The 27991-nt window shown below is 36.7% G+C and overlaps 1 protein-coding gene across 7 annotated transcripts in view; it reads left to right on the top strand.

Annotated features, from left to right (window-relative positions):
• The window catches only part of BCAS3 (BCAS3 microtubule associated cell migration factor), a 588999-nt gene that overhangs the window by 23136 nt on the left and 537872 nt on the right, over window positions 1-27991 (top strand). For all 7 annotated transcript variants that reach the window (XM_040640930.1, XM_040640931.1, XM_040640928.1 and 4 more), the window contains 2 exons: window positions 3386-3492; window positions 26694-26775. In XM_040640930.1, coding sequence (XP_040496864.1) covers window positions 3386-3492; window positions 26694-26775 — 189 coding nt within the window. The remainder of the gene's footprint in view (window positions 1-3385; window positions 3493-26693; window positions 26776-27991) is intronic.

The following is a 27991-nucleotide window of genomic DNA, read 5'->3' as shown; positions in this document are numbered from 1 at the left end:
TAGGTGAAGAGATACATCATTATTTATATTTTTAAAAACACCCTTTTGTATGGAGTTTGTGGGTAACAATGTTGCGGGAAGCCATTTTATGGTTTTGGAATCGATGTTATAATGGGCAGGGTAGTGGTGGTGTAAGAAGAGAGCTGTTTAGGAAGACACAGGTGATAGATTGCTGATAGATTTATTGTTAGAGGAAAGGAAGAAGGTGATTCCTGACTTTGCCAACTGGCTAGATAATCATGCTATTCACCAAAATAGAGAGCCCTGGAGGAAGATAGGTTTGTGGAGGAAATCATGATCTTTGAGTGGAATTTGATCTTCTACTAGACATCCAAAAACCTATGTTGAGGAAGTCACTAGCAGATACTACAAGAAGCAGTGGATGGAATGAGACCACTTGGGAGGCTATACTGTGAGAACAGTGTTTAGGAGTTAGTTAGCTTTGAACAACTCCAGTATTTAAAGAGTAGATGGAAAGGAATGAGTCAGTGGAGGAAATGGTCATGGAATGGTTAGAGTGATAGGAGGAAAACCAGGAGAAGATCATACCTGAAAACCAAAGGAAAGTATTTTAAGGAGAAAATGGTGAGTGTTGGTTATAGCCACTAAATAGTCTAACAAGATGGGCTTAAAAGATGTACATTGTATTCAACAACTTGGAGATTATTGGTGACCACAGCAGAAGTCACTTGGGAGGAGTGTCGGGGCAGAAACCATTTTGAAATGGATTTGGGGTGAATGAGAGATGAACTATAGATGACAGTTACAAACAACTTAATCAAAGAGTTTAACTTCTAGAAGGAGAGGAGAGTAATGAAGTCAAATAAAGGGAGAGGGATATTGTTGTTTCAATTTATGATTTTTAAAGCCTTATTTATTGTGCAAATATATCATGATAAGTAATACAAAAGGTTAGATCAATGAATGAATTTTTACGATTCCAGCACCTGTGTAACCATCACCTAGGGTAAGAAGTAGAATATTGTTACTTAATTGCTTAGTGGTTTTGGATTTCATATCAATAGAATTATTTGCTCTCTAGTTTTTTTTGTGCCTGGCTTCTTTGGCTCATTATGTCTGTGAGGTTCATCCATGTTATGATGTACGACAGTGGTTCATTATTTTTCTGTGGTGAGTAGTATTCCATTGTTGCAGTATACTGCTATGCTTGTCCGCCTTCCTTTTGATGGACATTTGGATTGATTTCAGCTTTTGGCTCTTTACAAATAGTGCTGCTATGAGGGTGCCTCGCTGGCTCAGTTGGAAGAGCATGCAACTCTCAGTCTTTGGGTTGTGAGTTTGAGCCCCACGTTGGGTGTAGAGATTACTTTAAAAAAAAAACTCTTAAAAACACAAATAATGCTGCTGTGAATATTCTTGTGCTTGTCTCTTGGCCTATTCATGTTCTTTTTTCTAATGAGTGTATCTAGAGTAGAGCTACTTGGTCAAAGGGCATTGTATCTTCAACTTGGGCATTTATTGTCAAACTGTTTTCCAAAGTGGTTGTACTGATTTACATTCCCTAGCAGTAAATAAGCAATACTTTATTTCACATCCTGCCAACACTTGGTTTTGTCATTGTGGTTTTAATCAACACTTCCTTAATTACAAATGAGATTGAGCCACTTTTCATATTTACTGATGATGGATTTATTTGAATGTCTTCTTTTTGAAGTGTTTTTTCATGTCTCTAGCCTGTTTTTCCAGTGATTTATCTGTTTCATATTGATTTTTAACTGTTATATGTACAAGATGAGTCCTTGTGGGGTTATAATTGTTATAAGTCTCTTCTCTGGTGCTGCGGCTTGCCTTTTCACTTTTCTGGTAAGGGTGGCTCCTGATGAACAGAAGTTCTCCATTTTAATGTAATAGATAATGTGGTAGAATTTACCGATCTTTTATGCAAAGAATTTTTTGTGTCCTACTAAGAAGCCTTTCCCTGTACCATGATGATGAAAATGCGCTTCTACGTAATCCACTCGTGTTTTCCTAATTTTACCTTTATTATTTACATCTAAAATTCCCTGGCACTGATTTATTTGAAAATTTTTAAAAGGTAGGAGACACTTCAGCATGTTTAAATGCTCACTGAAAATATCTAGTAGCATGGAAGGTATGGAAGATAAAGGAAAGAAATGATTAGAAAAAAGCTCCTGAGAAGGTGGAGGAGGATGGGATCCAAAGCATAGATGGAGAAATTTAGACAGAAGGAAAGACAACTGTTTGTAGTGGGATGAAATGAGAATAGAGTGGTACTAATGCACTCAGGTCTTTGGCAACAGAAAATTTCTAGTTTCCCTGTGCAGTCTGAGACAGATTATCTGCTGAGTAAGGAGGGGTTGGGTAGAGTCAGAGCTTGGAGAAGGCTTAAAAAGTCATTGGAGAAATTATAGGTGAAGTTCCAGAAAATAGAGTAAATTTGTTATGCTGTTTTGAGGGTCCAGTTGAGGTTTGTAGAGATAAATAATTTTATAGTGGTACCAATTCTGTCTAATTGTGTGATATTCCTATAGCAGTACTTGATCGCCATATGAAGATAGCGGGTAGTTGGGCTCATCTAGGATTGAGATTTTGCGAGATGGGTGCCATGCAGAGATCCCGTAAGAAGAGATCAGAGACTGTAGATTATTGGCAGAAGTTACTGAGATGATTGATCAAAGACCATAAGATGGAAGGAGAGTCAATATAAGGTGGTCTGAAGAACAGGGAGAAGGCAGGGAGTGTAATGAAGTAAAAAAAATGGATCATAATGGAAATGGTTGAGCAAACCTGCCGGAGGATAAGGTCATGGATTTGAGAATAGAATGCTTGAATTCGTGTTTTGTGAGGTGCAATTGTTTTTTTCAGGAAGGATGTCTTTCATAATACTGATTATATAACAGATGCTTAATATTCACTGATGCGAACTGGAAGTCGATGAGACAAGTACCTATAATTCTCTTGTAGTGGACCACATGCCCGGTGTTCAGGTGTATCGGAATTCAGTTCCTAAACATGAAGGAAAGTAACTTGTCTTCCACTGTTAAATTTACAAATATTAGAAATTCTGGTATGTTATACTTCATATTTATATTTAATTAATTTTGGTAAAAAATTTTTTTCATGTATCATTTACAGATGGTTTTGTTCCTGGTGTTAATATTCCCAAGTTTTCTAGTGAAAGTTTTTTAAATAGTCTTACTGGTGCAGGTAATTATAGGTACTGTTAAAAAAAAAAACTACTAGTTTTATAATTTCAGCTTCGTGTTCAGTTTCTTATAGATGATGTCTTCCAAATACTTACTTTTACTGAAAAACAATTTAAACAATTGTTAGACTAATAACACTGAAGAAGTGTAGTTGTTTTCTTTTTAATTTGCTTCTTTGTGGCTTAATTTTAACGCAGATACATCGAGAAATCTGGAATTTCATGAAATACACAGCACTGGGAATGAGCCGCCTCTGCTGATTATGATCGGCTACAGTGATGGAATGCAGGTCTGGAGCATTCCGGTAAGTCTGGAGAAGGTTGAATCCGGATCTAAGATACAGTACTGGCCAGCATGCTAGCTGATGTGAAATCTGGCCACACTTTCTGTAAGGTCTCATCCATTTATTTCACAAGCAGCTGCTGAGAGGCTGCTGTGTGTTTAGCACCATGCAAGGCACAAAGAACAAGGGGCAAGTGAGGGAGCAGAGGGGCTGTAAATGATTTGTGATGTCAGGCCAGGAATTGTGGGAATCAGTTTACGTGCAAGATCTCATTTTTTCGTCGTAGTAACTCTTTTGAGTAGGTATTATTATTATTTCCCTCCCATTTTCCAGGAGAGTAAACAAGCTTACAGAAGGCTTTTTCCTTTCTTTTTAAAAATTAGCAGTCATTAAAAATCAGTGTTTTGAATCAGTTAAAACAGTCATGTGGTACAAAATTCTCGAGGTTATGAAAGCTTAAAAAACTCCCTCCCACCCTTGTCCTCCATTTCCCCTTGAGGCAACCCAGATTTCTAGTTTCCTATGTATCCTTATATCTGTGTTTTATGCAAATAAAACATAAATGAATTTGTTTCTGCCACTCTGCCCTCGCTAGCAGATGGGAGCATGTTGTACAACTTAGTCTGTACTTTGCTGTGTTTTACTCATAATGTCAGTATTCAGAGAGCTCCTTCATTGCATTTTAAAAGCTGCATATAATTCCATTATTTGGATTTTCCCTAATTTACGTAATTTGTTCCCTATATTGAAAAAACTTGAATATCTTTTTTTCTGCTGTTAGACATAATGATGTAATACATGAATTTTTTTTTTTTTAAAGATTTTATTTATTTATTTGACAGAGATAGAGACAGCCAGCGAGAGAGGGAACACAAGCAGGGGGAGTGGGAGAGGAAGAAGCAGGCTCACAGAGGAGGAGCCTGATGTGGGGCTCGATCCCAGAACTCCGGGATCACACCCTGAGCCGAAGGCAGACGCTTAACCGCTGTGCCACCCAGGCGCCCCTATGTAATACATGAATTTGAACAGAGGTTATTTAATGTCTGTGTATCTAGATAAGATAAATTTCAATTTTGGTAAGTGTTTAAAATTGCCTAATATTGGTCCCAGTTTGCCTCTTAAATCCTACATGTTCCTCTTTGGGATGACCAGAAATAAAATGTCCTAAAAGAGAAAGAGGCTTGGTAGAATCACAGCTGAGTGACTTATAGAACAGATTGCATACTGTGGCTTGTACTTACATTCTGGCCTGGCCGAAATATCAGATCTCTTCCGTGGATGGTCGGGGGGAAGGGGAACTTCTGTGGTGTGTGTGTGTGTGTGTGTGTGTGTGTTTTGCAGTTGGAGGCTCAGGGCTATTTGTATCTTTAATAAATTCACTCACCAAATTGAAGCTCCTTGTGTATGTGCCTGTTTCAGCTAGAATTTCCCCCCTCTTTTTGGTTCTGTCGGGTAATATCATTACTTCTTAAAAGATTTATAGGAGAACATAGTATATTATGTCAAATTTAAAGGAATTCAGGATGTTCTTGAATACAGAATTTGGCTTCAGTGGCATAAAGATTATTAAGTAATGATTACATTGGACTTCATAATTCTTTAATATTTTAAGTAAAAATTTACTTATTTTTTGATAAGTCACTGATGAACTTTGGTCTTTCATCTAATCACATAATTATGATATAATTAGTTATTTAGGGTTAGAGGTTTTATATTTCTTATTTTTAAAGATTGGCTTTATTTTGCAGAGATAGAAGAATCCTGCTGTATGTCATGAAATGAGTGTCCTCTTTCTTTTGCCTTTTGGGATGGGTAGTTGACATTTTTCATGGTCCTGCGATGCTGTTTGTAATTTAAGTATCATACCGAAGGCATGGACTGGACTTAAAATTAGGCAGTGTTGTTGTTTTTTTTTCTCCCCTACCGAGAGAAATATTTCTAGGCTGTGATCAGAGGAAAAGATTTTGTAAATGTAGCTTTTTCTTATTAATAGATATAATATTTTGATCCATTACACTCTTTGTTGACAGACTTGAAGGCAGAGGGGAAGCTAGAGCTTTAACAAGAAGGTTGAGCCTGTGTGATGAGGGGTGTTGACCGGACTGAGCACATTCCTTTGGTGGTACTCAGGCTACCCACTTGTTCTGGTTATAATTAGAGGTATCACTTTTAATAGTTTTAAAGTTAACTTGTGTTTAGCTCTGAGTGACTTAAAGGTCTTCTGCATAATTTAAATTACTTCTGTAAGGTAATTCTTACGCCCAGAGTGCATTTTGAGGGACTGGAATAATCTTGTCTTCATGCAATATTCATTAGCTGGTTGTTTACTATGGTAGTATTATAGCCCTGTGAGGACTGTTTCAAGAATTAGGAGGCAGTTTGGGAAAATAAGCTCCTTCTATTGCATTGATTGTGCTCTTACTGTGTTCAAAGCATTTTTTGGACACAGAATCTCATCTGTCATATACTGTGAGGTAGAAGTTACCCTGTTTTACAGGTGGTAGCGTCATACCACTTGTAAGAGGTGGTATTGGAATTCAAACCCACTTCTATGTGACTTCAAATTCAAAGCCTATGATCTCAGAGCTGTACGTCATTACTCCCTAAATGTGATAGCAAAAGGTATACTAGTACTTTGGCAGTTCAATTTTAGTTTTCGTTATACAGGTTATGATGTGCCTTCAACTCTTCATCTTTTATAGAGTACTGTGACTGTTACCCATTACTAACTAAACCCTTCCAAAACTTATCACTGGTCAGTTATTCAGTAATCATTGAAGTGTTACTATGTGCTAGACAGTGGGGAGCTTATGTTGGTCAACCCAGAAATAATCCTGGCTCTTAGGGATCTTTTCAGGCCATAAATCATATTTGCTTTTGAGTACGTGTGAGTGGGCAGAAAGTCAATCCCTGTCCAAGCCATAGCTCATTTTTTGCTTCAAGTTTGTGAATGGGGTTCCCTCCTCTTGATTTTATATAACCTGTGAGTCTCAGATTAAGAAAGTAAACAGATCCTGGTTACACATTTAACAAATTGTCTGTTTACGAATCGCATGAATTTGGACAAGGCCTAGATGGTGTCTCGACATACAGTTAGTTTGTGGAGTTCGCTCACAAGCAGAACTGCCCAGATAACATAGTTGCTCTACTGTGCAGTTCCCACCACTTTGTATATGGGGTGGCTGGAGGAAAACACCAGCCTTCCCAGCTTTCCCAAGCTGTCAGGCCCCTTCTCTCAACACATCTGATGTCATGTAAGAAAGCATGATTATTTGTTGATGTTCTGGATAAACAGGCCCTTTTCCCACTCATGCCTAACCATCTCATTGCCTCTTTTTGGTAATATAAATATAGGTTCTCTTGCTTAAAATTCTTAACTTAAAGAAAAATATCAAGATTGTACGTGGATTAAAAATCAAATAGTTTTGTGTGATTCATATGAAAAAATAAGCAGTTCTGTACTCTTCCTTTCACAATTCCTTGAGTTCTATTAGCTGTTATCTCAGTATTTATTTCCATCATTTTAATATGTCCTATTTATAGTCTTGATTTTTCTCTTCTCCCAGTCTTATACTAGAAGACTTGGTGCCACAAACTATGAGGACTTAAAAGGTGTTCATTATTGAGGCTCTTGGGTGGCCAGTTGGTTAGGTGTCTGACTCTTGATCTCAGGTCTTGATCTCAGGGTCGTGAGTTCAAGCCCTGTGTTGGGCTCCATGCTGGGCATGGAGCCTACTTAAAAAAAGAGAAAAAAAGGTATTCATTTATTCAGCACAGATCTGGGATAAAATATGTATTTTGAGCAAAACAGACATGGTGTTTGCTCTAATGGAGCTAGTAGGAAAGATGAATTTAAATAAAAATGATATACAACATAAATTGTAATATGATGAAAAGAATAAGAGATCATAATAATAAGGAAGTGGCATAGAAGTTAAGATTTAGCCAGGGTAAGCTTAGAACAGCAAACAGTAAAGTCAGTGGCTTTGAGGTAGAAATGTTCTTTCCTCTATGGTTGGACACTGATTTAGATTTCTTAAGTTTTTTTTTCTTCTTAAAGAATATTGAGATAAATATCTTTATGATCATGTAATTTGGAGGGATCAATAAAAGCAGATACACCAAGGCTCTTGATAGATTTGCCAGATTGCATTCTTGTAAAGCCATGCCACTTACATTTACCCCATTTATTTATTAATTCATTCACTCAGTGAAGATTTATTGATTGTCTTTCACAAGCCAGACCCTGTTCAAGGTGCTGGGAAAACAACGATGAGCAAAACAAAATCATTCTTCTTGTGGACTTTCCATTCTCGGGAGGTGGGGAAGATGATAGTAAACAAACATGTAGCATGTTAGCTGGTGATGAGAGCTAGGGTGGGGTGGTTGATGTTGCGGTGGGCTCCTGTATTAGGCAGGGTGGTCTGGGAAAGCCTCTGTCTCGAAGATCTTTTGTGCAGAAGTGTGGACGAGTGATCCTTCCGCGTATTTGAGGGAGGAGCATTCAAAGCCAGTACTCTGTGCGAGGATCATGTTTCCTCTATATTCAAGAACAGCAAGGAGGCGGTTCAGCTGGAGGAGGGCGGGCAAGGTGAAGCATGCTGGGGGATGATGCCTGAGAGGTGGTGGTGGGCTAGAGCTTGGTCAGCCACGGACCTCAAAAATTGTAAATACAGAGCAAAGTTGAAACAGTTTTGCAGTGAAAACAGGAAATCCACCACCTAGATCGAACCATTAACATTTTACAACGCTTCCTTCATTTCATATCCATCTCATTCAACACATTTTAAAGTAAATTGCAAACACCAGTAGACTTTCCCCCAACCACTTTGGTGTGCGTATCATTAGCTAGAATTCAATATTTGATTAATTTTTGTTAAAATATACACACAATAAGATACACAAATCTTAATATGTCAATTTCCTAAGCTTTGACAAGTGTATACACCTAGGTAACCCAAATCTCTGTCAACACGTAGAACATGCTTATCACTGAAGAAATTTCCCTCATGCCTATTCCCAATTAAATTTTCTTCTATCCCATGCAGAGGCAGCTGCTGTTCTCATGTCTTCCCCCCACTACAGAGTGGTTTTGCCTGTTTTAGAACTTCCTGTCCTATTATACACATTTTTGTGTGTGTAAGGCTCCCTTCACTCAGCATGTTTGTGAGGCTCACCTCTGTTGTTCGATCCTTTTTATTGCTGAATAATACTCCAGTGTATGAACATACCATAGTTTATTTCTTCTCTTAATGATGGATAGCTGGGCTATTCACAGCTTTTGCCTTTTCTGACTAAAGCTGCTGTGAACATCTTCTGTAAGTCTTTTTGTAAAGTGGTGTGTTCATTTCTCTTAGGTAAGGACCTACAAGTGGAATTGCAGCTTCGTAGGGTAGGAACGTGGTCAGGTTTATAACAAACATCCAAACCTTTTTCCCAAGTAGCTGTACCATCTTACATTTCCCCCAGCTTTGTATGCGTTGTTCCATAACCTCATCAACATTTGGTGTTGCCCATCTTTTTAATTTTAGCCACTCTGATGGGTGGTACCTTGTGATGACTAATAATGTTGGAACACTTTTTCATGTATTGTTGGCCATTTGAATATCTTTTAGGAATTATCGGCATACTTTTTTTTCCCCCACTAAAAACATTGAGTTGGAGAAGCCATTTGAGGACTTTGCACAGATGAGACAGTGATGTGTCTTACAAAAATAGTAAAGGTATGATAAAGAGCAAATATGAGTGGAAGGATAGTGAGTTTGGTTTTAAGTTTGTGGACCGTGGACTGGTGGTGCTGGTTGTAGTGGTGAAATGTTTGTTACTGTATGCAACAAAGTAAGTACAGAAAATGAGGGTAAGCTTTTAGGCATTGATAGCTATTTGCCAGTTGCACATCATCCAAATATGTGTTTGTTGCTTACAGAAGTATCTGTTTGTGCCAGAATGGAAATTAAAAAGTAAATAATCAGACATTCATAACGAGGTTTGACAAACACTATCAACATGACATCCAGGTGGAGGAGGAGTTGTTTATGGCAGTGGGCATGTTTTAGACATTGTGTAGTCATGTGTTATTTCATTTAACACAGATGACAATCATTTCTATGATTATTAACATTCATTTCAGTGGTTATATGCTCTCTGGACATAGAATGAGATAAAGAAGTTTCAGGAAGGAAATTTGAATTGCAGGATGAAGGCTTGGATTTATTAATCTTTCAGCCAGTATGAACTCATTAAAAATCTTTGAGTAACAAGAGATACATTCCAAAATCCATATTTAATAAACATTTATCTTGCAATGACAGTGGGACAGAGAATAAGGAGAAAAGAAAAGGTTACCAGGTCAGTTGGGAGTCAGTTTCAACATTGTCCAAATGTGGGATGTTGTGAGCCTGAACTAAGTTTGTTGTGGTATGTGATAAGACATTAAGAGGAGAGAAGAAAGAGTCAAAGATGTTCCCAGGGTTTTGACCTGGGGCTGGTGTTACCTGGCATGTATGATGCCATAGTTTTAGAAGAATCGTTATTTTATTATTAGACTTAGACTTGCATTACGTTAGAAATTATATAAGGCAAAAATTTCATTGCATAATATAAGTAATAAAGAATGCTCATGTAAAATTTTCAGCAGATAAGAAACCCAGGATATACCTTTGTAAAAGTCCTGGGAGTTTTCCCTACTTTTTTGCTGTGTGTTTAAATGGCAACTTAGTTTTATCATCCTCTTTTGAAATTCTTAATATCTTAAAATCTTTAAAATGTGTTCTTTACAACACCTAGAAGATGACTGCATGAAACAGTGTATTTATTTATTTAGTTTCAAGAGCTTTTTTTTTAATGTTTCAAGTTTTTATTTAAATCCTCGTTAGTTAACATACAATATTAGTTTCAAGAGTAGAATTTAGTGATTCATCACTTACACATAACACCCAGTGCTTATGACAAGTGCCGTCCTTAATACCAATCACCCATTTAGTCCATCCCCCCCCACGCACCTTCCCCTCCAGCTCCAGGAAAGCACCAAACGTTAACTCATGTATATTTTAGGTTCAGTAAGTTAACATTTGGAGTGCTTTCTTGGAGTTTGGATGTACTTCAAAGATAATGACACTAGGTGTCGCTAACACATTGCGTTACGAAAAGTGCAGCTGTTCCTTGAAAGGAAGTACTTGCCCTAAAGCTTTTAGTGTGTGTAGCTTTACACCACAGCTTTAGAGAAACGTGCAAGGGTATAGTTGAGGTAAATACCAATTAGTCTATTATTTATTAGAAGTTGGGTGCCAATAGACCTTGCCATCAAGACTGCTAGCCAGGAAACGATTTTTATGAATTTCATTTGGGAGCAATATAAAGTCCGTGTTTTGGGGTAACTGGCAAGCAGAGAAAGTTTGAATATGGACCTGAATCAAAAAATTGTGTTCGTTGAGAACGGGGCCTTATTTTGTTTGGTCCAGTCTCTTATTACTGGGAAGAGAAATAAAGGAAGGCTCTTTAGTCATCTACAGTGGAAGAGCTTCGGGAGTCATGACGTGAATAAAAGCAAAAATGAAGAATAATGTTGAAATAACTTCTAGAATCCAACTAATGGAGAAAAATACTTTTGCTTAGAGTGTGTTTCTTAACGTGTCACTTTAGAGAAATCTTGCATCTGAAGTTTAATCTTTCCTTATGGTTAGTAGTGGCTTTATGTGACTTCTGTTGATTGAATATACACAATCTGGGTTTGAAATTTATTATTGTAAATCAGAATCTTTCTTGTTTTAAATATTTTTGATGTTTTTCTACTCTAAAGCAGAAGATATTCCTCGGACACAAGTAGACTTACGATTTTGTGGAAGGCAGTTTTTTCTCTTGTTATAAATTTTATTGAATATATTAAATGCCGTAAAGTGCACAGATCTTAAGTGTTCAGATTGAATTAATTTATATATATATATATATAACCTTTTATACATCACTGATATAGAACGTTTCTAGCAACTCTGAGGAGTCCCTCTTCCCTGTTAATATTGTCCTCCTTGTAACTCCAAGTAACCAGTATTCTGACTTCTGTCACCAGAGATTAGTTTTTCTGTTCTTGAACTTCATAAAAAAAATATGATCGTAGATAATACAGTCTGTATTCTTTTATGTCTGGCTTCTTTCTCCTAGCAGTATAGCTCTGAGATTCTTTCATGTTCTTGTGCGTAGCAGTAATTTGTTCTTTTTTTTTTCTGTGTAGTATTTTGTCACAAATACCACACATTTTAAAAAGTCCATTATATAGCCAATAGTCATTTTTTTTTTAAAGATTTTATTTATTTATTCGACAGAGATAGAGACAGCCAGCGAGAGAGGGAACACAAGCAGGGGGAGTGGGAGAGGAAGAAGCAGGCTCATAGCAGAGGAGCCTGATGTGGGGTTCGATCCCATAACGCCGGGATCACGCCCTGAGCCGAAGGCAGACGCTTAACCGCTGTGCCACCCAGGCGCCCCAGCCAATAGTCATTTTTGTTGTTTCCAGTTTTTAAGTATTATAAATAAAGATGCTCTGAACGTTCTTGTATATGTTTCTTGGATATATTGCAGCCATTTCTCTGGATACATAGACCTAGAGTAGATTTGCTGTGTCCTAGTGTAGATGTTTGTTTAACTTTAGTACATATAGCCAGTTTTCCAAAGCAGTTTTACCAGTATGTATGCCCACTAGCAATGTATGAAAGTTGCATTTGTTCTCTATTTCTCATTGGCTTTTGGTATTTTCAGCTTTTAAAATTTTAACCATTCTGATAGGTATGTACCAATATCTCATTGTAGAGTTTTAAAGATGCTTTTCATTTCGCAGTAATTTTAAACTTCTATAAAATTTTACAAGGTAGTCCTTGATTTACCCAGATTTACCAGTTATGGACATTTTGCCCCATTTGCTGTATTATTTTTATTTGTGCAGATTTTTTCCTGAACCCTTTATCAGTAGGAGAAATCATGTACCCCTTTTCCATAAATAATTCATTATATATTTCCTAAGAATAAGCACATTATCTTATACAACCATAGCACTGTCAAAACCAGGACATTTATATTTGATAAAATACTATTATGTGATTACAATCCATTTTCTGATTTCATCATTTGTCTTAATAGTCTCCTTTGTAGGTATTCTTACATTTTCACTTTCTTAATGTTGTCTTTTGATGACAGAAATCTGGGTCAAATTTTAAGTGGTTTACTCTGTTAATATTTTTTGTATCTTGTTTACTCTAAGTCCATGAAGATATTCTCCTATATTTTCCTTTTTTCTTTTTGAAGATTTATTTATTTGAGAGAGAGAGAGAATCTGCGTGAGCTGGGGGAGGGGCAGAGGGAAAGGGAGAGAAAGAATCTCAAGCAGACTCCACCCTGAGCACAGAGCCCAACATGGGGCTCAATCCCATGACCCTGAGATCATGACCTGAGCCAAAACCAAGAGTCCAACGCTTAACCAACTGAGCCACCCAGGTGCCCCCTCCTATATTTTCTGTTAGAGGTTGTTTTAGCTTTGGTTTTATGATCCATTTGAAATTTTTTGTGTATAGTATGAGACAGAGGTCAAGGCTTCCTGTACTTAAAATTAAAAAAAAAAATCCTAATTGGTTCAGCACCATTTCCTGAAAAGACATTTTTTCCCCTCTTAAGTGCAGTAATACCACATACGTGTGGGTAATTTTTGCCCTGTTGTTTATTTTTACCTATTTTTGAATTGATTTGTAAAATCTTTTTATTTTGAAATAATTATAGACTCATGGGACGTTGAAGGATATTATTTAGAATCCTGTGTACCCTTCACCCAGCTTCATCCAAAGATGACGTCTTATATAAACTATAGTATAGTGTCAAAACTAGGAAATAGACAATTACATTGATTTTTAAAAAATATTGTGGTTCGTCTTTTCTAGTTGTCTGTAGATATAATTGACCTACTACATAGATTTTTTAATACCATAAATTATGATAGTTTTGCCTATTTTGAACTATATCTAAGTGGACTTACAGGATATGAACCCAATCATATTTTCATCTGCAGACACGATGAGTAATCTTGAAACTGAGTCCCAATTTTTTTTAATTGGCCATATATTAATATTCTTTAAATCTTTTCTGGGGATTATTTACAGCTAGAGAGATAGTGTGTATTGATCACATAGTTTTCATATTCTATGCCTTTGCTTTCTGTCCTTTTTCTTTATGTATACTTTTCTGATTTAAAAAGTATTGGTCATCTTGATGGGAACTAATCAGAAGTGATAACAAAAGTTAAAAAAATGATTGTTTTAGAGGGTTAACACTATTTTAAATAGGAAATTATCTAAAATTATAAGGCATGAAAATATGCAAATATAAATTATATATGTTTGTGACTCACTCTTGCCATTATTGATATTTTAGACCAGATGATTCTTTGTTACGGGGGGCTGTCCTTGTATATTGCAGGATATGTAGCTACATCTGTTGCCTCTGTCTGCTAGATGCCCGAAGCAACTCCCTTAACTGTAACAATTAAAAATGTCCTGCCCTGGTTTAGAACCTCTTCCGGTTGAGAACAACTACTCTAGAGAAAATTCTGGTTGAAACTACTGGCTTAGATGTATATAATTTAAGGGGGAAAGTTGTGTGTAGTTAAGAATATCAGGGATTTACTGTATATATATATATGTGTGTGTGCATGTGTGTGTATGTATATATATATTTAGCCTATGAATTCTAGTATTTTCTGGGAATCTTGATTTTGCATTAGCACGTGGGAGAACTATCTTACTTTTTAATTTTTATTTATTTTTAAAAATTATTTATTTATTTGTCAGAGAGAGAGAGAGAGAGATAGCGCATGCACAAGCAGGGGGAGCAGCAAGCAGAGGGAGAAGCAAGGACCCCAATGCAGGACTCGATCCCAGGACCCTGGGATTATGACCTGAACTGAAGGAAGACGCTTAACTGACTGAGCCACCCAGGCGTCCCGCAGTTGGGAGAGTTCTTTGTAAGCCTCTTTAGAACTGTGATCATACCTTTTTTTTTTTTTTTTAAGATTTATTTATTTTTAGAGAGAGTGTGTGCACAAGAGGGGGGAAGGGCAGGGGGGAGAGAGAGAGGATCTCAAGCAGACTCCCCAGTGAGTACAGAGCCCAATGTGGGGCTCGATGTCACGACCCTGAGATCATGATCTGAGCTGAGACCAAGAGTTGGTCGCTTAACCGACTGAGCCACCCAGGCTCCTTGAGCTGTGGTCATGTCTTAATGGTTTTTATATATTTGGTGCCAAGTACATTGTCTGGCAGTTAGTTGGTTATATGTATGTGTTCTTTTATATATGTATGTGTACATGTACACACATATATGTATATATATGTTTAGTAAATGTGTTTCAAGATTTCAGTCTTTGGCTGACTATTTTCATCTAGGAGAGTCAATTCAGAAGGACCCAAATTAAATTTCATAATCATTTGCCGTTTGCTCACATCCCATTCCATTCCTAATCTGTCCCTTCTCCCTAAATCTCTATTTTTATTAATTAATAGCACCATAATTTTTCCATTCAGCCACACTGAAACTTTAGGGACTATGCCAAGTATTAGGGGATACAAATATAGCTAAGACCTAACCCTTGAGGAGATCATAGTCTACTTGTGTGAGATGTCAGTACTTCATTGCCGTCTGAGTCGGTGCTCCCCAAGTGGGAGTGCTTATGCCCTTAAGGAAGCATTTGTCCATGTTTGCAGACATTTTTTTATTGTCACGATGGGGAGTTGCTACTGGCATCTGGCGGATAAAAGCCAGAGATGCTGCTAAGCATCCTACAGTGTCCAGGAAAACTTCCCACAACAGAGAATTGTCCCTTCCAAAATGTCAGTAGGGCTGAGGTTGAGAAACCCTGGCCTATGAGATCAGTGTCTCAACGGAGGAATGAATAGAGTGCTATAGAGCACTGAGTAGTGATGAGATGCCTGGGGGAGTTTTGACACTTGTGCTGCTAGTGAAGTTTCATAATGTTAGTATAAATAATGGCATCTACAATTGAAATAATCAGAATATACCACACACAGTATTTTAGGCACATTACCTATTATTCTCTATTATCCTGTCAATTTTACTATTTTTTTTAGAGTTTTTTTTTACTTTTAAGTAATTTTTACACCCAACATGGGCTTGAACTCACAACCCTGAGATCAGGAGTTGCACGCTCCACCGACTGAGCCAGCCAGGTGCCCCTCAATTTACTATTCGGTGTTATTCTCATTTTATAGATAATTAAAGCTCATATTTAACCCCTATGAACTCATAACCTCTCCTCTATCAATATTCCACATCTGTAATCCCCCTTCATCTGTGGTTTAACTTTTCATGATTTCAGATACCCACAGTCAACTGTGGTCCCAAACCAGATGATCATCCTTCTGACATATCGTCAGAAGGTCAGTAGTAGGGTGCCTGGGTGTCTGCCTTCAGCTCAGGTCAGATCCCAGGGTCCTGGGATGGAGCTCCACGTTGGACTCCCTGCTCAGCGGGGAGCCTGCTTCTCCTCCCTCTCCCTCTCTCTCGCTCCCACTCCCCCTGCTTGTGCTTTCTCTCTTTCTCTAATAAATACATAAAATCTTTAAAAAAAAAAAAAAAGGTCAGTAGTAGCCTAACCCTCCATCACAGTGCCTGCATCATTCACCACACTTCGTCTCATCACGTAGGCATTTTATCATCTCATGTCATCTCAAGTAGAGTAAGTACAGTACAATAGGATATTTTGAGAGTGAGAGAGAGATTCCCATAAGTTCTATTACAGTATATTGTAATATTGTTGTATTTGTTATTGTTGTTAATCTCTTACTATGCCTAATTTAAAAATTCAACTTCATCATGGTATATGTATAGGAAAAAACATAGTATAAATAGGATTTTTTACTATCCACAGTTTCAGACATTCACTGGTGGTCTTGGGATGTATTGCCCACAGATAAGGGGGGGGCTACTGTATAGTTTCGGCTTTCCAGCATGTCATATAGTTGGAATCATATAGCGTGTAGTTACTTCAGATTGGCTTCTTTCACTTAGTAATATGCATTTAAGTTACACCCAAGTCTTTTTATGGCTTGATAGTTAATTTCTTTTTAGCGCTGAATAATATTCCATTGTCTGGATGGACCATAATTTGTTTATGACTGGTAACTTTTAAAAAATTAAGATATACTATAAAGTATACAAATCTGAAGTCTGTGTTTTGACAACTGTGTGTATATGTATGTTTATGCACATATATATGTTTGTGTGTACCCATACATAAATAAATGAAAGTACCATTAAGAACAAAAAACAGAACCTTTTTCTTACTCAGAAAATGCCCCAGTCAGTATTTCCTTTCCCCCCGGATAGGATAAAAACTGTTTTGACCACAGATTAGTTTTTCTTTCATTGAACTTCATATAAATAGAGGCACACGTAGGTGATGCTTGGTGCTTGTGTTTTCTCGCTCAGTGTATTTTTTAGATCCATCCATGTTGTTGCATGTTGCAGGAATTTGTATTTTTTATTTTATTATTGTGTTATATTCCACTGATTAACTATACTGATTTGTTTAGCTATTCTCCTTTTGGTGGGCATTTGTGTTTCTATAATGAATACAGCTCCTATGAATATAACTGTAGATACATGTGCTCTATTTTTCTTTTTGTGTGTGTGTGGGGGGGGAGGGACAGAAGAAGAGGGAGAGAGAGAATCTTAAGTAGGCTCCATGCCCTTTGTAGAGCCTGACGCGGGGCTCTATCTCACAACCCTGAGTTTATGACCTGAGCGGAAATCAAGAGTCAGACGCTTAACCAACTGAGCCACCCAGGCACCCCATATGGGCTCCATTTTTGAGTATGTACCAAAGAGCAGAATTGCTGGGTCACAGGTTAGGCACATATTTAACTTGATTAGAAATTGCTTACAGTTTATCAGAGACATTGTATCATGATACGCTTCCATCTGCAGTATCTGAAGAGTTCTAGTTGCTCCACTTCCTGCTGCTGGTGGTGGTGTCATTTTTTATCATCTTGTCAATCTTACAGGTTCGTATGGTATCTGTTTTGCAGAAAAAAACCTTAGGCTTCTATTTAATGTTTTTCTTTGGTTAGATATCCATTGCAAAACTATCTTCAACCAACAGATTATATCAGGATAGGTTTACAATACCAATAAAATATGACAAACGCAGTCTTTTAGAAGTGGAAAAAGGCTGTAAGCCGAAGTCGGCTTATCTGTAGCACTGTTTTCTCTCTCTTTCCAATTGGACATGTATTCCGCACAAAATAAAATAACAAGTTAAAGGGAATCCAGTTTGTGTGTGTGAGTGATGATGAAGTGTTTATGACAGCCGCTAGGCTGACACTCTCTGTAATGGTGTTACATTGACTTCTGAACACCTTCCAGTCTGCCTCCAGGCGTGTGTGTCTGTGTAGTCTGAGTGGTTTTACATTAACATCTACCCCGAGTAAGATCTTTTGACTACAGAAGTGTTACTTGCAAATGGAAGATACCATTAGGGCTGCTTCAAAGCTCGGAATGGTATTTGGATTGGTGGTGCCGAAGTAGTGGCTGGGGTTTTGAAGTGTAATGTCTAAATCTGTGTTGCATAACCTTAGGAACGTGTGAGTTTCAACTGCCTTTCTTTGATCTTCCTTTCAAAAATCAGGCTGAAGGGGAAAGGTGAAAGTCTCCTTAAAATACTCCTCTCTGTGTGTGCGAAAATTTAGAAGTATGAAAATATGATTACAAGTTCCATTCATTATTTGTGTTTTGTGGTTTTCATATTGTTCTTGAAACTCACTTCCTTCTTGCCTCCAGTTTTGTATTTTGAATTTAGTGTCAAGACCAAAATACAGACTCGGTTGCTGTCTGCTTTATGTGGTTAGCAAATATCTGCTCTATAAGTTGTTAGTCCTCAAAAATATGTGTTTTAGGTGGTTTTTGTGGTTTGCCTTTTTTTCTTGATGGCATACAGAGTAGGTTACAGAGATACTGACACTCTGACATTAACTGAATCATTTGTGGTTAGTTAGGCAAAAATAAAACAAAAACGTTGTCCCTGTCTTCCTCTTAATGTTAGGAGCTTTCAAAAGAATGACTTTTTTACTGTTAGGAATACTTTCTTTAAACTGTGCTATCTAAAGTTTTTGAAATTGATGGAACAGAGCTGTGACACATAAAATAATGCCCTGGCAATGACTTGTTAGTGAAAAAAAGGCCTGAGTTTAAAAATGGTTTTGAATACAGTATATTAATAGGAGGTTCTCATGCCTCTCTGGTCTGGTCATTTTGGGGGAATATCGTTCTTTGTGTCTTTAGATCTAAAATGAAAATATATCATCAAATTGGCTCACAGGGTGATTCTGGAGAGATTATCAGCTCTTACTAGAGATTGCTTTGAAGTTACAATAGTCACTCATGTAGCTAGTGCAGTCCTTTTGTTGCTTATTAGTTGAATGCCTCAGTATAAGATGATACTTCTCACTTCTTTCCCTATCTCCCTTTATATTTTTACCTTTTCTCCCTAATTTAAAAAAATTGTTGTGACTTTTTAAGTTAAAAAAACGGTCATGAGGCAATCTTTTTAAAGAATTTCATCATCAGTTCAGTTGTGTGGTCTGTATAATTAGCACACATGTAACAATTAGCAAAGTGATAACTGTACACTTGTACGTTTAAATTGGCTAAGTGAGTTCCTTTTGTTGCTTTAAGAACTGAATTCTTTGGTAAAAGACCTCATCACCTCTTCATTCTCACTCTGCATTTTTACCTTTTATCCTTATTTTTTGGGGGGTTATCAGGGAAGATTAAACTTTATTTGTGAAACTTCCACATTTTCCATATCTATATCCGTATCTATATAAATAAAAATTAATATACTTAATTTTTTATACATCTACATAAAAATTAAGTAGAAAGTACAGAGAATTCCTATACCCCCTTACTACCCCATTTACCCCTGTTAACATCTTGCATTAGTAAAGTACATTTGTTAAAACTAATGAAACAATATTGATAAATCATTAATAACTTAAGTCTGTAGTTTGCATTTTCTCCTTAATTAAAAATGTTTTACTTGGTGTTACCTTTTAAGTGTAAAACTAGGGAAATAATGCTCTTTTTCAAGGAACTTCATTTCAGTTGTGTCTCTATGGTTAGTGCATGTGGAACGAATAGATTGCTAGCTCTACATTAGCATATTTAATTGGGCTGTTGTTACATCACGGAAGGAAAACCTGTTGCAGGTAAAAATATCATATAAACACATAAAGGTTGGAATGAGTGTGGGATATTTGGCAGAGAGGGTGGAGACTGCCTTGATCTTGAGTGGAAGCGTGAAGACTAGTGTGATGAAAAGTGCTGCGCAGATGATGTGCTCCTTTCCACCTTGGTAAGAGTCCTTTTATTGAGAGCTGTAAGACAGAGGAAGTAATATACCGGTGGGTTCAAGAATGAGTTGTAGCAAATGTGTTTTATGATATGGTATTATAACAAATTTCCAGACATGATGTGTTACTAACACACTTTGAGAACAGTGGGGGCAAGTCCAATTTATGCCGAGTACCATCAAGATTGAATAATGAGGCTGATACAGACCCAGTCATTTATTCACCCATTCATTCAGCAGGCATCTTCTTGATTTAACTGTGTTTTGTTACATCTTTTAAATACACAACTTAATTATCACAGTTGCCTTGTTAGGTAGATGTATCGTTGCCCCTTATTTTAAAGCCAAACTCAGATTTAGCAAATTTGTATAGTTAATAAATTATTTTCTACTAAATTTTCTACTAAAATAAACTGTTGGAATATTTGATGTTGTTGATGTGTGATATTTGTCACTGATGATCCTGGTGTGTCGTATGTACTTGGCATTGTTGCCATAGGCCATGATTTCGGGAAAAGAATAACACTTCCAGGGTACCTCGTTGGCTGCTTTTATTCCCTCAGACTTCCCAGGTGAAGTCAGAGCCGTTACTAGTCTGGAGCACTCTGACATGAAAGATATTTTTGATTGAAAGTCAGGATGTGCATGAGATAAACACAGGCAATACTTGTTCTTCTGTTGTCTTTCATGTCCGGTGTCTTGGTTTTCAATTTGTATTTCTAGCCTGGAAATCATCTGCTATATATGCTGTAGCCATTTTGAAAAAAATAGGCAAAGTAATACCTCTTTTTAATTTTTTTATTTTAAAGGTGAAAACTTGTGAAAGTATTTATCAAGAAAAAAAAACTACTAATCATTATCTTTTGTTTGAACTGCTTGAGTTATAGGGTAAGATATAATTTTTATATGTTTCCTGTCTTAAACAGGGGCTGAATTTGCTTTGAATGTATGAATTTTTACAAATCAATATTTTCCACTTCAAGAGATGGATATCATGTTGCTATAACTAAACCATCATATCTTAGTTTGGGGGAAGGTTTGCTCATTACTGGATTTGGAATTAGGATATGAATTCGATTAGGTACAAAAAGTTCTACCTTTTTCTTGAAATGAGTTCTTGAGTCTCATTCATATTCTGAACTGTTTATTATACATACATCTGGAAATCGAGGGTCGTTCAGGACAAAAGTCTTACATCATTTGCCCTGATGGAGGGCCACTATAATAAAGACTGTTTATATGGTTAGTTTGAGGCAGCATTGCTTTTCAGAGGAGACTGAACTGCATTTCATTCACTGTGCATAATAGATTTAAATCCATAATCCCTTAGAATCAGGCAACTGTAGGGGGCAGGAGACTTTTAACAGTCATTCATGGAATAGTATAACTACTGAATTCCAGTAAATAAATGAAAAGGCTTTCGATCATCTTCAGTCTTGAAGAAAATGCAAATTAAAACCATGGTGATGGTCCCGTTGAACACCCACCAGAATGGCTGGTACAAACTGTTGGTGAGGATGTGGAGCTGGTAGAACTCTTTTACGTTGCTGGTGGAAGTATAAATTTGCACAATCACTGTAGAAAACTGTTTTGTTGAAATCTACAAAGTATGCACATATGCCTAATAAAAGAACAATTCTACTAGTAGGCATATACCCAGAAGATATACATATGTGTGTTCGCTAAGCAAAATGTGCAAGAATATTCGTGGGAGTGTTCTTTACAACGTTATTTTAAAAATGGTAAAATCATAGCTCTCGTACAACTGTAAAATGGACACATGTCATAGATTTTATTTAACTCATTAATAAGTGAAGTATTATTTGGCAAGTCGATGCAGCTGCATCAAAGGAGAATCTTAAGAACCAATTCAGGCAATTAGGGGAATACTGAAATGAACTTGTTATGAGATGCAAACTTGGTTAATATACTATTGAAACTAAAATGTACTGTCTGGAATCATCTTTTTTATAGAGTGCAATTCAGTTGTATCTCTTCCAGACAAAATTCATTTGCATTTCTGTGGACAAGAGTCAGTAGCGTTGCTATTGGTTTTCCATAACTTACAGTATTGCAAAATAACCCTGTCAAAACAAAGGTGCAGATGTCTATAGAATCAAATAACCCCAAAGGGTCCACTAGACACTCTTGGTAATCCATTGAAAGGACATACAGTAATTCTTTGCTCACTTGAAAGTTTTTTCAATTTTTAAGAGCCAAAAACTGGAAACAGCCCAGAAGTCCACCAACAGTAAAATGGATAAATTGCAGTATTTTTCATGTAATGAAATAAAAAAAGTACAGTAAAAAAAGAAGAAAAGTACAATCATATGCAACAATACAAATGAATTTCATATACATGTAATGTGCACAAGAGGCCATTCATGAAAGAGTGCATACCATGTGATTCTGTTTGCATAAAATTGAACGAGTAGAACTTATGTGTAGTGTATTAGTGGTTATGGTTATTCTTGAGTTGGGTTTGTGACTGGGACAGGGTGTGGAGGGACCCTCTGAGTATCTATCATGTTCTGTTTCTTGATGATGTTGCTGGTAACAGAGGCATATTAACATGGAAAATTCATTAAGCTATGCATACATGTATGATTTATGTGTTATTTCTGTGTCTGTTATTTTTCAACAAAGTTTGCTAAAAAGAGTCAACTGCAGACACAGTTCTCCAATTTGGCCAGTATCTAAAAGTGGAGTTGGGGGTGTAAATATGTACTCTTGTTCTGAGTCATTATAGAGCGTTATTACTATTATTGTTGTTGATATTTGATTGACTTTTCTATTTTGTAGTCGGATACCTTTGAAAAGCCATCAGGATTTCAGAAACAAGTTTGGTTCTGAGGGCTAGACGACCTTCATTTGCTTTTAGAGTTCTCTAACAGTGGTTACAAAGCTCTCCCACAACTTTTATAGCCCTTTCTCTGTGTGTATTATTGTCTCGGCTGTTATAATTTCCTTTTGCCGTAGATTGAGTTGTGAGATTCTAAACTTGTACTCCCCCCCACACTTTTTTGGTTTGGTATGTAATTTGCATATTTTCACCATGCGAAAGCTATTTTCTATGGTTGGAAAAGATTTTTTTCCTACAGTGTGAACAAATCATTCTTTGTTCTCCTTATTGTGCCTCCAAACTGGTACGTCCGGTTTATGCTCCAAACAACAAAAGTCTGTCATCAGAAATTAAAATGCCAGTAAGAACAAAGGCAGAGACCCATGAGGAACTCTTGGAGAGGTTTCCTCCCTGTTTGCTCCTCTCCCCAAGTTACCACCGTTGCCAGGAAGTTGGAACATTGCTTGGTACACTCCTTCCTTGTAGTTCTGCCCTTGTATTTATTATTATTGTTGCTTTAAACATGAACTTGCAGCTCCTGGTGATTCTTGTCAGGATATATAAAATCCTCATCTCTGAGATTTTTTGCCATTTTCAATGAGCTCTTTTTTAAGAGACGTAAAAATCACTGTGGAAGCCTTTAAAAAAGTTAATCAGTTTTGACACTCATTTATTTGAGAGCAGAATTACCAGTGAACATACTGTATAAAATTATTAGAGGCAATTGAAAACGGCAGCTGAAGCCAAGCCTGTAAGGACTTATCCATCTTGTGTTCCTTCTAAAATGTGCACACGTCACGTCTTTATCTGTATATATTTTGTTGGCACTTCTGTTCTGAAATAGTATCCCAGTGTCGCAGTTGCACACGCAGTTTGAAGAGTTCTCTCCTCTCGGAAGTTTAACATTTACAACTCACTTAGGATACGTTAGAATTAGGCTTCTAACAATCTTGATTTTAACGTAGTCACAAAAATCTGTAAATAGCGACAGGATGTTTCTTCATCCCTCCCTTCCCATATGTAGTAATTAAAGATTCTAGGATTTAACTTAGAGGTAATAAAGGATGGATAATAAACACAGGATGCATTTTGTAATCATTCCTAATGTTCTTTCTTACCTGTTGCTGTACATTTAAAGAGGGATTTAGAGTAGAAGCTAGGAATAGAATAGAGCATTTACGTCTGTTTTGAAAGCTGTTACACTGAGGAGCATGGTATGATCTGATTTCAAAATGGTTTTCGATGTCAGAGTAAGCTCTTGTGTATTAAATCGGTGTTAACAAATGTTTATCATATTGTGAGAATGCCAAGACAGGTTTGCCTTATTCTTTATTATTTAGTGTAGTTTAGTACATAGCTCAGTTAAATATGATTAGATTTTTTTTTTTAACTTTAAGGTTTATTTTATAGAACCAAAAGCTAAATGCTAGACCTGTGGCATATGGCAGTAATAGCACAGAGCAAATTTTGTGTCAGAATACTATGATTTGTTATAGTTATGAACTTGTATTTGTTATTAGTGAGAAGTGTTTTTCGTTGCTCTGAATTATAATTTCAGTGCAAGTTCTATAGTATTTTATAACTTATTTTTTTATTTCCTAGTTAATAGAAATAGTATGTATATTGAAGAAGAATATTATTTATCCATTCTTCTATCTCCATTTTCATTGAGATAGCCAATAATAACTCCATAATATAATTGGATTACATTAGCGATATACTTTTCAGTGCAAGTGTGCCTAAGATCAAAGAGATCATAATTTTTAGATTTCAGAGAATGTATGATTACTGCACTGGGTGGGAGGTTGAACAAAGTGACCTTTTAAGACTTTTTCTAGATTTTAAATTCCGTTCTCTAATAGTAAACTGTAGACTTAAGAGCTACAGTATGTAATGGCCATGTTTTTCATGTAGAAAATTAATGTTCGCAAAGGACTTTGTAGAGAGCTCAGTTCTTATCTTTGGCTGTCCTGAGTTTATGGCTTCGGTATGTTTAATTGGTGATAGGTGGTGCTGTTGTTGCACAGTTAGTGTGAAGAGCCTAGCATTCCTCAGATCTGTTGCATCCCATGTTACAGAGGGATTTGCCATTGTGGCCTGTGAATGAGTTGTAATATTTTTTATTAAGCAGAATGAATATGATGTATCTTTTGGTATCATCAGAGTTTAACACTTAATAAGAAACAAAATATTTATAGTTTGCAGCTTTTACATTCAGATGGAAAGCAAGCTGAAGATCTGAACAAGTAGTTAATCTTAAAGACAGCTCTGCAAATATACAGTTTAATATTGAAAGCTTTAGAAGCCATTTATCTCGTATACGTTGTTGATATTCTAAACTGCTTTTTTAGCAGGCCTATTAAAAAACTACCATCAGCGTGTTTCCTCTATTGAACGGTTGATCATTATTACATCTGTTGTCACTTCTTGGGTATTTAGAACTAGTTCTATCTTTTTTGCCATTTTCCCTGTCTGATATCACATATTCCATCGAGCACTTGAGAATTATGAAAATGTATTGGGAACTACATTACCATTTAAAGCAGTCTGGGAAGCCTTTCTTAACGAATCCTAGTTTAATCTGCTCAGTACTTTGGTTAGCAGCAGAGTGTTTCCTTGAGCGACTAATTTTGAAAATTGTTTTCACACTCAACACATATATTGTCATATCCCTTTTACCTTTGGGCTAATAGACTACTGTACTCTTTATATCTGAGGAATAAATCTGATATGACTCAAAACGGACAGATACTTATATGGTGTTTGATCTAGGTGTATAATAAAAATGATGACACTTAAAAATGCTTACATATTACTTTTGTAAGTCATAGAATATTGAAATTACAAGTATCTTTGAGGTCCTTTAGCCCCTTAGTCTTTTCAGTTTATAAATGCAAAAGAATACAGGCTTAGGGGAGGTGAGGGCAGTGGGGAGATGTTGGTCACAGGGTACAGACTTGCAGTTATGTAGGATAAGGAAGTCTGGGGATCTAATGTTCGTGCATGATGACTGTAGTTAAGAGCACTGCACTGAATACTGGAAAACTGGTGCTCTCATCATACAAACAAGGTAACTGGGGAGATGGCTGCAGGGATCATTTTATCATCTCTGTATATTAAATCATCATGTCGTGCACCTTAAATATATACAGTTTTCATCCAAAACATATTTTAAAAAGAAAAAAGTATATAGATGTTAAGTGATTTATTCAAGGTGGTTAACAGGTGGGTAGTTGCAGGACCATAACCGGGTACACAGGTCATTCACATTTACTACAGTGTTCTTTGCAATATGTTTTGCTTTTTCTCATTTACAACATATTTATGGAAGTTACTACAACATTTAAGTTCTGCTTTTCAGAATACTAAGAATATTTACCTTTCTCTTACATGGAAAACTTCGTACTAATTTAAAATAGCATAGTTTGCTTTGCTCTAAAATGAAAGGTGACCGTGCAGAAACTGAGCAGACTTATAGTAGTTTTTTTTTTTTTTTAAAGATTTATTTATTTATTTATTTGACAGAGACAGCCAGCGAGAGAGGGAACACAAGCAGGGGGAGTGGGAGAGGAAGAAGCAGGCTCCTAGCGGAGGAGCCCGATGTAGGGCTCGATCCCAGAACGTCAGGATCACGCCCTGGGCCGAAGGCAGACGCTTAACGACTGCACCACCCAGGTGCCCCTATAGTAGTTTGTTAAAGATAAGAATTATAGACTTTAAGAACAGATCGTTCATTTTCCTATTTGTACCAGTGTGTGCACTTATCATTTTTATATATATATTTTTATATTTGTGGCAATTTAAACATGAATATACTTAATGTGTATGAACAGCCATAAATGCGTGTGTCTATGTGCGTGTGTGCATGTATTACGTTTCAGACAAAAAATTGTGATAAAATTTAGGAGATCTTGTTTTCTTATAGTCATGTTCTAACCTGCATTTTCATTTACTGAAATTTTTTGTCTTCCCATGCAGATCAGTGGGGAAGCACAGGAGCTCTTTTCTGTTCGACATGGCCCCATTCGAGCAGCGAGAATCTTGCCTGCTCCACAGTTTGGTGAGTGTAGCCCTTAAGAAGAAACAAATCATTCAGGAGTTTCTCTTTTATTGGTCTTGGACTACAGACAGCAAGAATGATAACTTAAGTCTATTTTCCTCTAAGCGTCCATACCCTTCCCTTCCTCCCCACAAGATAAACTCTTGTTCTGTCAGTTGAGATGGAAATAGGTAATCTTAACCAATTCAATATGGCCATTCACATTCTACTGTGGTTTTGATTTATCTACGTCCTCTTTGATCTCGATTTAGCCTCTGACTTTGCTGGCTCTTTCTCGAAGCCCTCTTCTCTCTTGGTTTGCATGGCATTACTCTTCCCAGATCCCTTCCTTGCTGACTGTGGTGCTTTTGTTATGTTTCTGGTTTAGCTTTCTTCTGTGGGTATTCCCCAGGTCTCTGTTGTTCTCACGTCTTTGCTCTTCTCAGTGATTCTTACAGCCTTGGAGGGCTTGGTTTTCACCATTATCTCGCTTGTAGAGGAGTGTGCTGTCTGCATTTCCAACTATGTCAGAAGTACGGTTTCGGGCTTTTGACCTTTGATCTCTGCTTTAAAAATGAATACTTCTTAATACCTCTTAATGCTGTATTTAAATATTATGTATGTTTTGCTTTTATTAAAAAAAAATCAAATACCTGTTTAAATTAAACCTGCTGTTTGGGTTCTTGAATAACTCCTGGCTCTTTAATGATCTGAGCTTTCTGTTGTATTTTCTCATTAACTTGCCTGTGTTCATTCAGTAGTGTTTTTGCACAAGCAATAAAAACACAGTCAATTAAATCTTGTTTGCATACTTTAAAATCTTTTAAAAAGGAGGATATTAAAATATTTGAATTCTATTATGTTTTAAAGTTTTCCAGAAGTTGGGTAATCTTCCTTATAAGACTTCATTGAGCAGGTAATTCTCTAAACTGGTAAGAATGCTGTTTGTGAAAACTTACTACCCTGTGCATTATGCACTAATTCTATGCATAAGTAATGTCAGGGATTATTTTAGCGATTAAGTCTGCTTAATTGAAATGGAAGGGTGAAGGTAACAAGGCAATAACATCCTGCAGTCACGTAGAGATTTTTCTCCTTGTTATTGGACTATATAGTATATTCAAAGTTCAGCTGTCTCTGCTTTGCTCTTTCCCACTTGCTCTTGCTCTGTTTTTTGTTGCATTTGAGTTTTGGTGAAATCCTGTGATGAGGAAGATTGTGGAACATCTTTTTCCAG

The sequence above is a fragment of the Ursus maritimus genome, unplaced genomic scaffold (assembly GCF_017311325.1).
Source record: "Ursus maritimus isolate PB19 unplaced genomic scaffold, ASM1731132v1 scaffold_24, whole genome shotgun sequence".
NCBI classification, from domain to species: Eukaryota; Metazoa; Chordata; class Mammalia; order Carnivora; family Ursidae; genus Ursus; species Ursus maritimus.
This window is presented reverse-complemented; position numbering and strand designations above follow the sequence as displayed.